Source organism: Nuphar pumila, chromosome 3 (genome assembly GCF_984573655.1).
Source record: "Nuphar pumila chromosome 3, dmNupPumi1.hap1.1, whole genome shotgun sequence".
NCBI classification, from domain to species: Eukaryota; Viridiplantae; Streptophyta; class Magnoliopsida; order Nymphaeales; family Nymphaeaceae; genus Nuphar; species Nuphar pumila.
This window is the reverse complement of record NC_143251.1, coordinates 128,614,405-128,628,262: the sequence shown is the minus strand read 5'-3', so window position 1 is coordinate 128,628,262 and position 13,858 is coordinate 128,614,405. Positions and strand designations below refer to the sequence as shown.

Here is a 13,858-nt window from a genome sequence, read left to right as displayed (position 1 = left end):
AGCAGAAACTTCAGTATGCTCAGATATACTTGCCTCAGGAGACGGAGATACTGGTGGCATGGAGGTAGGTGGTAACCTATGAGTATACACTATAGGAGGGTTTCTGTATCGAGACTCCCCAGAGGATGGAGCCACAGGCTTTGGAGTGAACGATTCTAAAGGAAACGGGGGAATTGGCAGAGGAAAAACATCACCCTGACTCTCTTGTAACCTTGGAGTAGTACTCGAAAAATAAGGAATAGACTCAAAGAAGGTAACATCCGCACTGACATACTCTTTATGGGATATAGGGTCATAGCAACGATATCCTTTTTGGTTTTTAGGATACCCAAGGAAAACACATTTAATAGACTGCGCAACAAGTTTATCTCGATCAGGACCCAGCTTATGCACAAAACACACACATCCAAAAACTTAAGGGGGAATAGGAAAGAGAGGAGCCTCTGGATGGAGAATTTGAATTGGGATCTGGTCTTCTACAAAACTTGACGGCATGCGATTTATAAGAAACCCGGCTGTCAAAACCGCATCTCCCCAGTATGTAGCAGGCATATTGGATTGAATCATAAGGCACCGAGCAACATTAAGGATTTGTCTATGTTTCCTCTCAGCCACCCCATTTTGCTGGGAGGTATGGGGACATGAAAATTGAGGTTGAATCCCATTAACAGAGTAGAATTGAAGTAAGTCTTTGGATTTGAACTCAAGAGCATTATCAGTGCGAACAATTTTAACACATATGTCAAATTGAGTTTTGATCTCTGCAATTAAAGATTTAAGAATGACAGGACCTTGAGACCGATCTTTTAACAAGAACACCCACGATAGTCTCGAGAAGTCATCAACAAAATCTAGATAATAGCGACACTGAGACCTATTCGGAATCCTACTCGGACCCCACATATCTACATGAAGAAGATCAAACAATCCTTGACTTGAGGGAAAAGAGCTTCGACAATGTTTTCCCAATTGACATGTTTCACACTGAAAAGAAACTGAGGAAGGTATATGAGGAATGACGCGACGAAGTTTTGTCACTGGAAGGTGACCCAAACGATGATGCCACAATAGAGGACTTGAGGATGATGTAACAGCAGAATGGGCCGAAACCTCTGGTTGGTGTAGGTAATACAAACCACCTTCCTCATAGCCACCACCAATTCTTCTCCCTGTCAGCAAGTCCTGAAAGGTGCATCCCATAGGATAAAAAATCACTCTACAATTCAACTCTTTTGTCATACGACTGACGGATAATAAATTCTGTGGAAACGAAGGAGCATGAAGAACATGCGACAATTGAAGATTAGGGGTTATAGACATGTTTCCATGCCCTACAATTGGGGAAGAGCTACCATCAGCAAGACGTACCCCTTTTTGACCTGTCACAGGTTTTAAACTCAAAAAATTGTTCGAGTTTCCGCACAAGTGACCAGAGGCTCCAGAATCAATGATCCACCTACCACCTTGAGCCGATAGGCCATTACCTGCCGAGCACACAACCTCCGCAACAGAAGACTTCGAATTGGATGATTGTAAAGAAAGGAGCTTGTCATATTCAGCCCTGCTAAGAGTTACACAACCATTGGAGGAATCCGCATCTGATTTAACCACTTGAGCCATAATATAAACTAATGGGCTTGATTCACAAAGTGCAGGAGCAACCACACGCGCACACCCACAATCACCTACGAGCCCGACTATATCAAGTTTTGACCTCACCAATGAAATCTGATTGGAGAAATATTTTCATTAGATAAAAGTTTGATCACGATTGAGACACCTTCCACGATCAACTGTGCTTTGATCAAACTCGATCATGCTCCCACGATCGGCTATCGATCACGCTCCCACGATTTGAATATAAAACAATCGTAGATTGTTCACGATTGATCACAATCCCACGATCGACTGCTCTGATACCATGTTGAAGGATGGATGAGAAATACCGAACCTTGGGTAGAGAGAGAGAGAGAGAGAGAGAGAGAGAGAGAGAGAGAGAGAGACGGCTGCACAGAAAAGTCAACTTCATAACCATTAGGGCAGCTACTCTCTATGTTAAATAGAGAGAAGCCAAAAACATGAAATTACATCTAAGCCCTTAATTAAATAAAATTTCAAATACCCCCCTAATTTAATAAAGCTTAAACTTAAAACCACCTATTCTCAACACAAACATTTCGAAACTGCAATATTGTACTTGAAAACCCTAATCAAATTCCAAAATAAAAAGCCTTTTTAAATATTTTGACAAACAATTGCTACTCTTTTTTTTTGTGTAATAAGTTTTTAATTTAATATTGACAAGCACAACAAAATGTGTATTGTACTCCCCTTCTCTCTCCCTCTATTCTCTCAATTTCACTCCCCCTTTGTCTAGCTCTCGTCTTCCCCTTCTCTCTCTCTCTCTGCTCTCCCGGAACCCTCATCTCTCTCTCCTCTCCCGAAACCCTCGACTCTCTCTCCCTGGTCTCATTCTTTTTTTTCGTCCAGAAGAGAGAGAGAGAGAGAGAGCAACCTGTTTTCCTTTTTCATCTTCTTCATTCTCCTCCTCTTTGTGCTCCTTCATCTTCTTCTCCTCCTCCTGCTCGTGCTCCTTGTCTAGGGATCACGAAAAGAGAGAAAGAGAGAGAGAGGTGGTGGGGTCTCTTTTCTCTTTTTATGAAAAGAAAAAATATTCCAATTGTTCCCTTGCGACTTACAGTGTACAGTTGCGCTTAGAGTTTGTTTTGCTTTTGTTGAGTCTGATGTAAGCTGCCCGGTTCAGGTGAATTAATACCCCGAAGGGGCAGCCCGTATACTTGAACTGTAATAGCCTGCGGGCAAAATTGTGAATGAATCAAATGCGTTGAGCTTTCTTTTGTTCACCCTCGTTGTGATTGCTTCTTGTGATTGCAACTTCTCTCCCTCTATTCTCTCTTGCTCTCTTGCACTCTGATCATAAGCTTCCGCGACCGGCAAGCGAGCTGACGAGTAGGCTTGCGGCGGTAAGGAAGGACCGTCGCGCCGCGCTGGCCCATTGAAGGAAATAGGCCCGTGACAAGTGGTACCAGAGCCCGTTCTCGTGCTGGGGAAGGGACTCCGGAGTCGGTGTCGACAGACACGCCGACAGGCTGCGATTTGTGAGCAAGACATCGTGGCGCCTTATCAACACTTGCGCAACACCAGAGGCAAGGCAGTTGCCGAAGCTGAGGAGATGGGTTCACCTCAGGGCCAAGAAGAGTTGGCTGCAACTGTTAATAAGCTGGTGGAAGATGTGACTTCGCATGATGAAGCGATTTCACGTGCATGTGATTCATTCAATGGATTGAATGATGTGGTGGCGAGCCTGCAAGAGCAGGTGAACTTACTAATGGGGCAGGTCACTTCGTTGACGACTACAGTGGCCGATCTTGAGTTGAGAAACCGTACGTTACAGCGGACGGTGACCCTGAATGGCGGAAATGGTGAGAGATCGTCAAGGATTGATGTACCTAGACCCGCAAAATTCAATGGTTCTCGCGACAGCAAGGCCATTGAGAACTTCTTGTTCCAAGTAGAAGACTACTTGGATATCCAAAATGTGACCCTTGAAGATCTGAGGATCAAGGCTGCAGCGACCTTACTTGATGGTGATGCTATCGCTTGGTGGAGGCGGAAGCGCAATGACATGGAGAGGGGTCAATGTGTGATAGACACCTTTGACGACTTCAAAGTAGAGTTGTGCAACTACTTCATGCCAAGAAATGCGCAGAGACAGGCTTACCGGATGGTTCGTGAACTCAAACATATTGGTTCGTTGCAAGACTATGTCCGAACGTTCCAGAAGCTTATGCTGGAGATACCTAACATGCCAGAAGACGACATGCTCAACTGGTTCATTGTGGGACTTCAACCATGGGCACAGTCCGAAGTGGAAAGGAGCAACCCCCGTATTTTGGAAGATGCATATGTGGCGGCGGAGCGCTTAGTTGATACTCAGCGCAAACCTTTCACCCCATCAACCAAAGTTGGGAAGAAGCCTGACCACGGAGGCAAGAAGGATGAGCAGCGCAACGATAAAGGTGAGGCGTCGACACGCCATCAACCCGAAAAGAAACAGAACTACACGAAACATAACAACAGCAACAAGGGTGCGGTTGTGACATGTTGGTTCTGTGGTGATAGACATATCGCCCGGCAATGCCCAAAGCGCCTTGTAAAGGACGACGGGCAAGCCAATGCTGCACAGGAAGAATGCAGCGATACTGAAGGCAGTGACGCTGAGACCATGCAACCGAGGATGGGCGCTATGCGATCGATTAACGCAGCTAGAAGTTGCGCAGCTAAGAACATGCAGGTCAGTAAGGAACTTATGTACGTAGAAGTCATCATGAATGGAAAGTCTACTTCGGCAATGGTAGACTCCGGGGCCACACACAACTTTGTCTCGCGGGAAGAGGCAAAGCGGTTGGGCTTGAAAACTGGGCCAAAGCAGAGGACTATCAAAACAGTAAACTCTGAGGCCAAGCCCATTCTTGGTGAAGCAAGAGATGTGGCTACTCAAGTGGGGAGTTGGGTCGGCAAAGCCAACTTCTCTGTGGTGCCCCTGGACGATTTCAAGGTGATTCTGGGTATGGAGTTTCTGCGAAGCCAGAATGTGATGATGCTGTCAAAGTTTAACACGTTGACGATCATGGGATCGGACCTGTCTCACACAGTGCAGTGCCTTACGCAGAAAGGCAAGTCTTCAGTGTTATCAGCAATGCAACTGAAGAAGGGTGTCAAGCATGGGGAGCAGACATTCCTAGTTGCAGTGCGTGCAGATGAAGGGAAGGTAGAAGCAGCAGTGCCGCCGACCCTAGCCCCTCTATTGGAGGAGTTTCGGGGGGTGATGCCTCCGGAATTGCCAAAGCGTCTTCCGCCAAGACGCGAGGTCGACCACAAGATTGAGTTGACCCCGGGAGCAAAGCCTCCCGCAATGGTTCCATACCGTATGGGGCCAGCAGAGTTGAAGGAGCTGCGCAGGCAGCTAGACGAGATGTTGGACGCAGGCATTGTTCGTCCATCAAAAGCCCCATTTGGTGCCCCGGTCCTTTTTTAGATGAAACATGATGGCTCTAAACGGTTATGTGTGGATTACCGGGCCTTGAACAAGGTCACGGTGAAGAACAAGTACCCATTGCCATTGATAGCAGACTTGTTCGATCAGCTAGGCAGTGCCCGTATCTTTTCCAAGCTAGATCTGCGATCGGGTTACTGGCAGGTGAGGATTGCCGAAGGTGATGAGCCGAAAACAACTTGTGTCACCCGCTATGGTGCTTACGAATTTCTAGTAATGCCATTCGGGTTGACAAATGCTCCAGCCACATTCACGACTTTAATGAACCAGATTTTCTACCCTTACTTAGACAAGTTTGTGGTAGTCTATCTGGATGATATCGTGATCTACAGCAGTAACATGGAGGAACATGTCGGGCACTTGCGAACAGTGTTTCAGGTGCTGAAGGAGAATGATCTCTGTGTTAAACGAGAGAAGTGTCTCTTCGGGCAGGAGGAGATCAGCTTCCTTGGCCACGTTGTGGGGCGTGGTGTGCTGCGTATGGATGGGCAGAAGATAAGGGCCATCCAGGAATGGGTTCCGCCAAGCAAAGTGCCAGAATTGCGGTCATTCCTCGGCTTGGCAAATTATTATCGGCGTTTTATCGAAGGTTATTCCCTCATTGCTGCGCCCCTCACAGATTTGTTGAAGAAAAATCGGGTATGGCTCTGGACAGGAGCGTGCCAAGATGCCTTCGAGGGCTTGAAGAAAGCCTTAGTGAGAGAGCCAGTGCTGCGACTGCCTGATCATTCGAGACCCTTCGAAGTCCACACTGATGCCTCAGACTTTGCCATTGGCGGAGTTATTATGCAAGACGGGCATCCGATTGCATATGAGAGTCGTAAGCTGAAGGATGCAGAGAGGCGGTACACAGTGCACGAACGTGAGATGACCGCCATTGTGTATTGCCTCAGGACCTGGCGGCACTACCTTTTGGGTGCCGAGTTCGTCGTCAAGACGGACAATGTGGCCACGAGCTATTTTCAGACTCAAAAGAAGCTGACGCCCAAGCAAGCTCGATGGCAGATGTTTTTGGCGGAGTTCGACTTTGCCTTGGAGTACAAGGTTGGGAAGACCAATGTTGTGGCGGATGCCCTGAGCCGTAGGGCTGAATTGGCAGCTGTGCGTGCGGAGTCTTCTGAAGTGCATTTGGAGGGTGCATTGTTGAGCCGCATCCGCGAGGGTACGCAGCAAGATCCGACCGCACAACACCTTGTTTCTCTGGCGCAGGCAGGGAAGACTCGGCGATTTTGGCTACAAGACGGCCTCCTCGTAACAAAAGGGGGGCGCATCTTTGTACCACGGTGGGGAAGCCTCCGCCGAGAGCTACTCAAGGAGTGCCATGATACACTATGGGCTGGCCATCCTGGTCAGGAGCGGACCTTAGCACTCCTTGAGCGCGGCTACTATTGGCCGCAGATGAGAGACGATGTTGAGGGGTATGTGCGGACATGCCTCATCTGCCAGCAAGATAAGGGGACAAACCAGAAGGCTGCCGGTCTCCTTGAGCCTCTACCAATTCCAGAACGTCCTTGGGATAGCATCTCCATGGACTTTATTGTTAGTCTGCCAAAGGTAGAGGGCCTCAGTTCTATTTTGGTCGTGGTGGATCGTTTCTCAAAGTATGCCACCTTCATTTCAGCTTCTAAGGAGTGCCCTGCAGAGAAGACTGCAGAGTTGTTCGTAAAGCATGTGGTGAAGCACTGGGGCATACCAAAGAGCATTGTGAGTGATCGTGATGCTCGCTTCACGGGCAAGTTCTGGCGTGAAGTATTTCGGCTACTTGGCTCTGAGTTGCTGTTCTCAACTAGCTTTCATCCGCAGACTGATGGGCAGACAGAGCGTATCAACGGGATCCTGGAGCAGTATCTCAGGCACTTTGTTAGTGCCAATCAGAAAAATTGGGTGAAGCTCCTTGATGTGGCACAGTTTTGCTATAATCTGCAGAAGAGCGAGTCTTCAGGCCACAGCCCGTTCGAGATAGCCACGGGGCAGCAGCCACTGACCCCGCACACGCTTGCCGCACAGGAAAAGGGAAGGCCATCCTTTGCCTATCAGTTTGTTCGCGACTGGCACGAGCAGAATGAGTTGGCGAAGGCATTCCTACACAAAGCGGCAAAGAGAATGAAGAAGTGGGCGGACAAACACCGTCGGCCAGCAGGGTTCCAAGTTGGGGACCAAGTGTTGGTGAAGTTATATCCTGGTCGCACAGGCATCTTCCGCGGGCGGCACCGCGGACTACTCAGAAAGTATGAGGGACCCTTCACCATCACAAAGAAGGTGGGTAAGCTAGCCTATAAGCTGGAGTTGCCCCCAGACTTCAAGGTGCACCCCGTGTTTCACGTGTGCAACCTCAAGCAGTTCCATCCAGATGATGGATACCCGGAACGCAATGTGCCGCAACGCGCTCCCATCATGCAGAGGGCCCTGGCAGCACAACGGGCCGAGAAGCACCTCAGTCAGATCCTTCGCCACAAGGTCAACTACTTGGGGCAAGCGAAGAAATACTTTGTGCAGTGGGAGGAAACAGCGGAACCAACGTGGGAGCCTGCATTTCGAATGAACAGCCGCTACCCGGCTGAAGTCAGGGCTTACCACGGAACAGATGGCGCCGAGGACGGCGCATGATTTGAAGGGGGGAGCATGTTCCCTTGCGACTTACAGTGTACAGTTGCGCTTAGAGTCTGTTTTGCTTTTGTTGAGTCTGATGTAAGCTGCCCGGTTCAGGTGAATTAATACCCCGAAGGGGCAGCCCGTATACTTGAACTGTAATAGCTTGCGGGCAAAATTGTGAATGAATCAAATGCGTTGAGCTTTCTTTTGTTCACCCTCGTTGTGATTGCTTCTTGTGATTGCAACTTCTCTCCCTCTATTCTCTCTTGCTCTCTTGCACTCTGATCATAAGCTTCCGCGACCGGCAAGCGAGCTGACGAGTAGGCTTGCGGCGGTAAGGAAGGACCGTCGCGCCGCGCTGGCCCATTGAAGGAAATAGGCCCGTGACACCAATAGCCCCTCATCTTTTTCAAAAACTCCATTTTAACATTTTTTATATTCAAAATATCAAATTCTCCCTCATTTTTTCAAAAATTTCATTTTAACTTTCTTTTATATTCAAAATATCTAATTATATATATATATATATATATATATATATAGCCATGTCCACGTATCTACATTTGTTGGAATTTCCGTGTCGTACCCTCCGTACCCGCATCCGTACCAGTACCCCGTTGACATAGCTTACTAATGTTAGAGTGCTCTTCTTAGAATGGTGACCGAGTTTGTTTTGAAGAGCGACAGCTATTGTCCCTTGCCTGCTGTGTCAATCTTATATTCATGCTTATGTTTGCAAAGGTGATATCGACCATATGGACTGATAATGTCAGTGCTGAGTCCGTCACTTTAGAGAATAAGTGTTGAAACTTTTGGTTGTGTCTAAAAGTTCGGTTGGTCATTTTGAGGCTATTTATTTATCTTTTGACAGGCAGGAATTTTTCTTGCTCTTTTTCAGCACGAAAATGAGAATGAGATAATAATCTTTACTTTAGTTCCTGAAAAGGAATTCTAAACTTGAATTTCACCTTTAACTTTTTTTACTTTAACTCTTTTGAAGAAGAATATCCTTGTTAAAAATTTGGAAAACATATTGCAGCTTTTGAGCATGCTCTTTTTTTCCTGCAGCGGCTGTTTGTGTCCCAGATTGACAATTTGGAGACTTCTTCATGCATTACAAGTCCACCACAAGTGAAGTAAGTTTGCTTCCTTCCATTTTATTTCATGCATACATGTTAACAAGAAACCATAATTTAATTGTTGACATTGTAGTTTCTTGATAAATGGAAAAGGAGTGGAGAGAAGAACTAATGTATCAATGGTATGTATGCCAAAGTTTATATTTTGAGAGAAAAAGAAACTATACAAGTTATGCTGTTGCTTGACAAATTGTAATAATGTTCTGCTCATATCTTCAACTTTTACTTTCCCTGTGTGCCCTATTCTTTGTCAGGAACCTGGACCACAACTTCCAACAGATGTCACTGGGATGCTTAAATTTGGAACAAATCTTTTACAGGCTATTGGAAACTTCATTGGTATATCTAATGCAACAATAAACTGGCTTGCAGATGTATTATGATCAACTTCACAGCTTAACAACATGATTTATCTGCAGGTAATTATATCATTGCAGTTGCTGTAATGACGACGACTTCAATTCCTAATGCCACAACACTGAAAGAATATGTGAAACCTGCAGTTTTAGCATTTCCGTCAGGTGACATGATTTTTTTTCTTTTAAGCCGTAGATTCATTAAATAATTAATAAGTGAAGTCAGTAACTTAGTGCTTCTTTTATATTTGGAAGATGGGCTACTAGAGAGCTTTTTATGTTGTAATTGGATATAAGTATCTCGGGAATGTTTTGCATTATGTTTTGGTAATTATTTGATTATTATAGCCAACATAATCTTAGCTATGTAAAACTTGAGCTATTCCTCACAATGGTTTTACATGAGATTCCTTATGTAAGCATGTGTTGTTTTTTATTGGTAGCTGCTGTTTGATCATGACAGATGGTCTTCATGGTTGATTTTAACTAGAAGTTGTTCCTGTCGGGCATCCTTGCTTCCGTCTTGTTGATGTGTCATTTCCACTCTTCTATAATGGTTTAAGTATTTACTGTGGTATTTTTGTGCATTGCCAAAATGATAAGAAAATGCTGAAAGTTTACTCAAGATCTATTTAATGAAGTGCTTTTTCAGTGATAAATGGTGCAGTAGAAGGCAGAAGTCCTTGGTAGCTTCTTGAACAATGATTACTATATAGCACTTTCAAAAGAACAATACTTTTTGTTTCATTGAGTTCTCCACATCTTTAAAACTGCATTTCTTTTATACTTTTAAATGGAACCTACTAGATAAAGTTGGATTAGAAATATTCAAATGTGCCGCATGATGGTTTTTGGTTAAATTTTGCTGTTCATGCGCCTAAAAGAAAGCAAACAAGCTTACTTGTGATACCAAAATTTTCTTCTTAGAATTTATCTATAGAGATACAACTGCTGTAGTCCTGTGAGTTGTCAAATGGACAGCATGTGTCAACATGGATGTAATCAAAATTTGCAAGATAAGGAATAATATATATAGTTATCTTTTCTCTGACACAATAATGTTATTTCATTTAGTATCGAGAAAAATGGTACAGAATTCCTTTCTTCCTTTCTTGTCCCTTGTATAGGCCTAAGCAGGTGCTATTCAATAGAAAATTCCTTGTAGTATAATGTTTTACTTTTTACCGATTTCGGAAAAGGATGAAGATCTTTGGTAAAATGACTTGGCTTTTATTTTTTATTCAATTAATTTATCTAATAATTCATGAATCAGAATTGTCATATTCCCACAATTGGATGCAAAATCTGGAAATGACTTTTCATGGTTGTAGAAGTAGAAAAAGGTATTTTATATATATGTATGTATATAAATGGGAAAGTATTTGCTACCATTGTGGATAAGGAACCCCCTATTTGGAACTCATAGGGGAAGTTTTGACCAAATCTAACCCCATGCATGTGTAGAGCATGGTCTTCAACCCGTGGATTATATTTTTTGATGTAAAAATATGACTTTTCGAGGGTTGAAAATTCAGTATATTGTAGGTTGTTGATTTTTCAACCCTCGGAAAATCATACATGTTGGAAAAATATGATCCAAGGGCTGGTCTCTACTAAACCAAAACATGTAGATCACATTTTGAGGGTCAGATGTGCAAATAAATTAAAAAAATAATAATAATTTAGTTTTCCACTAAGGGGTTCCTTACCCACGAGGGTGGAAAACATTGTCCCTATATATATATATATATCACTGTCACGGATATCGCCGATATTTTGAAAATATCGTGATATTATCGGCTATCTCAAGGTAACCGATAATGTTGAGAATATATTACGATATTTTCAAAATATCGCTAGAAACAAAATATCGTGATATTTTTTGAGAAAAATTCTTTTTTCTTTAAAGTTTGCATTTCTTATTTTCTTGTTTCTTTTATATTTTAAAACCTTTAAAACATGTTTCTTTATATTTTTAAAGAAAAAGATTGCAAAACTTATTATTTTCTTAGATTTTTTGTTGTTATTTATATTTTTTTCAATTTTTTAAACTCCCAAGATTTTCCCGAGATTTATCAACTTTTTAAATTCTCTCCGAGAAATACCCTCACAGAGAAATTACCTTTAACAATACAGGTGAGTATGATATATATATATATATATATATATATATATATATATATATATATATATATATATATATATATATATATATATATATATATATATAGACACACACACACACACACACACACAAAAACCTACCAATGTTAAGCAGAAGCTATCATTGTTAAGTTAAGCAGGATAGAAACTATATGTTTCTGAAAAGCATCTGAAATGTACAAAAAACTTAGTTTAAAATTTGAGATTGAGCTTTCTGGTAATGACTATGCGTTCTAACAGTGATGTTAAGTATGGCTGTGCTCTCCGAGAGCAAAGCTTTAACATAATAGGAGATCCTAGGCTCCTAGCCCTTTTATGTAAGATATGGTTGAACTGATGCAAAAATGATTGAATTGAAGCTAAAAGCACTTAGGTGGAATGTTACCAAGCTATTGAAGGTAGCTACACATATGGTCTGCTATCTCATCTCTCTCTTGCTGATATGGTTTTAGGAGCCCTGAGTATGCAGCAAGCTAGATAATAACATTCACTAAGCTGATGAATTTTGCATACTATTTCAAGCAGTGTAAGGACGAAATGAATATCTAAGTGAAACACCATATGCCTCAGACTGGAAAATAGAGCATCATGTTAGGTGCGTACCAAGACTGATAAATGGCAAATTTACACCCAGACCAGGAAGAAATAACTTCTGATCTCCATATCCACTCAAGACTGCACTAAAATAAAAAAGTTACATTTTTGTGCCACCAAACAAAAAATTGCACAGCAAATCAGCAATGCTACATATTTGAACGTGAAGGTGCTAGTTTGCCTTTTCACTGCTCCCTCTTGAGCCTTGATGCATATATTTTGATAGGATATTTAGTAATGGATTCTGGAGACTGGATATGTGATAAAATTTTGAAATATTTGTATGATTCTTTTTAGGGCTAATGGAGACTTTTCCCATTGGATTAGGACAACCTCTAGAGAGAGATTGCAAAGAATGTTGTGCACTTTTTTTTCTAAGAGTACTGAATCTTTAAAAAAGTTTTATTTGTGTTGTTTACCAGTTACTAAACACCTCAAAAATTTCCCTATTAGCCATTTATTTTTCAATTTGCCACCATCCTATGATTATTAAATAAACAAATGCTTTCATAAAAGAAGTATATAATATCATTGTTTAAAATCTAAACAAATAAAAGAGTTCAATGAGAGAGGGCTGTTTTTTTTAGAAGGGGAGTGGGGGTTGATTGTTTTTGGTGATAAATGAGGGTTCTCTTAATAAATGAATGTTAAATCTTATTAATATAGGAGGTGAAGTAAATAACTTTTGTAGTCTATCCCACTCTCTCAGTCTTTTGAAGTTTGTTCCAATTTTTTCACCTTATACATGTTAATATTTAATTATGTTAAATCTTATTAATATAGGAGGTGAAGTAAATAACTTTTATAGTCTATCCCAAGGTTGCAAGTTTTTTCAATTTGCCACCATCCTATGATTAGTAAATAAACAAATGCTTTCATAAAAGAAGTATATAATATCATTGTTTAAAATCTAAACAAATAAAAGAGTTCAATGAGAGAGAGGGCTGTTTTTTTTAGAAGGGGAGTGGGGGTTGATTGTTTTTGGTGATAAATGAGGGTTCTCTTAATAAATGAATGTTAAATCTTATTAATATAGGAGGTGAAGTAAATAACTTTTGTAGTCTATCCCACTCTCTCAGTCTTTTGAAGCTTGTTCCAATTTTTTCACCTTATACATGTTAATATTTAATTATGTTAAATCTTATTAATATAGGAGGTGAACTAAATAACTTTTACAGTCTATCCCAAGGTTGTAAGTATTGTATCGTTACCCGTATCCGTCGGGCCCAAAGTAACACCGTATCGTATCGTAAATTTTTAATAAAAAAATTCCAAAAATTCTAAAAAATCTAGAAAAAGAAAAAAAAACTAACATAAATTCTAAAAAAATCACATAACATAAAAAAATGATGAATTGCACAAAATACAACCATAAAATCACATATGAAGGCAACTACATAATTTAAATTAATAACAAACCATACAACTAATAACTAACAATGTAAATAAAAGACAACTCTGTAATTTAAATTTTAAACACAATTAAAGGCTTACATTTAACCAACTAACTAACAATATTAAATTCACATCCAAGTCATACTAAAATGTCATAAGTCATAACTAAACTACTAAGAGTTCTTACATGCCAATCTTCATCTCTAAAGTTCTAAACTATAAAGACCCTAAAACTAAACTATCTTCTAGAGCCTGTTTGCCAAATATCAGGACAATATTTTCTCAGTTTTGCATTTAACTTCCACTCGATGATCTCTTTATGTTGAGCCATTTTTTTGGCAAGTGGGTCATCATCATCATCATCATCTTAAAAATCTAGAACAATGGTTGGAAGTCCTTCATCTAGTTCAGCAATAACATCGACACGAAAAGTTGCAGGAATAGATGTAGAATCGCATGGACGTACATTTTGATCTTGACCTGCAATATGTTGCTTAAATCTATGCCGTCCACCTATAATAATAGCATCACAAAACAAACAT

At 41.5% G+C, this 13,858-nt stretch overlaps 1 protein-coding gene across 1 annotated transcript in view; it reads left to right on the top strand.

Annotated features, from left to right (window-relative positions):
• The window catches only part of LOC149843742 (uncharacterized), a 66,970-nt gene that overhangs the window by 37,979 nt on the left and 15,133 nt on the right, over positions 1-13,858 (top strand). The window contains exons 8-11 of the mRNA XM_090000046.1: positions 8,738-8,805; positions 8,882-8,930; positions 9,063-9,147; positions 9,228-9,329. Coding sequence (XP_089856172.1) covers positions 8,738-8,805; positions 8,882-8,930; positions 9,063-9,147; positions 9,228-9,329 — 304 coding nt within the window. The remainder of the gene's footprint in view (positions 1-8,737; positions 8,806-8,881; positions 8,931-9,062; positions 9,148-9,227; positions 9,330-13,858) is intronic.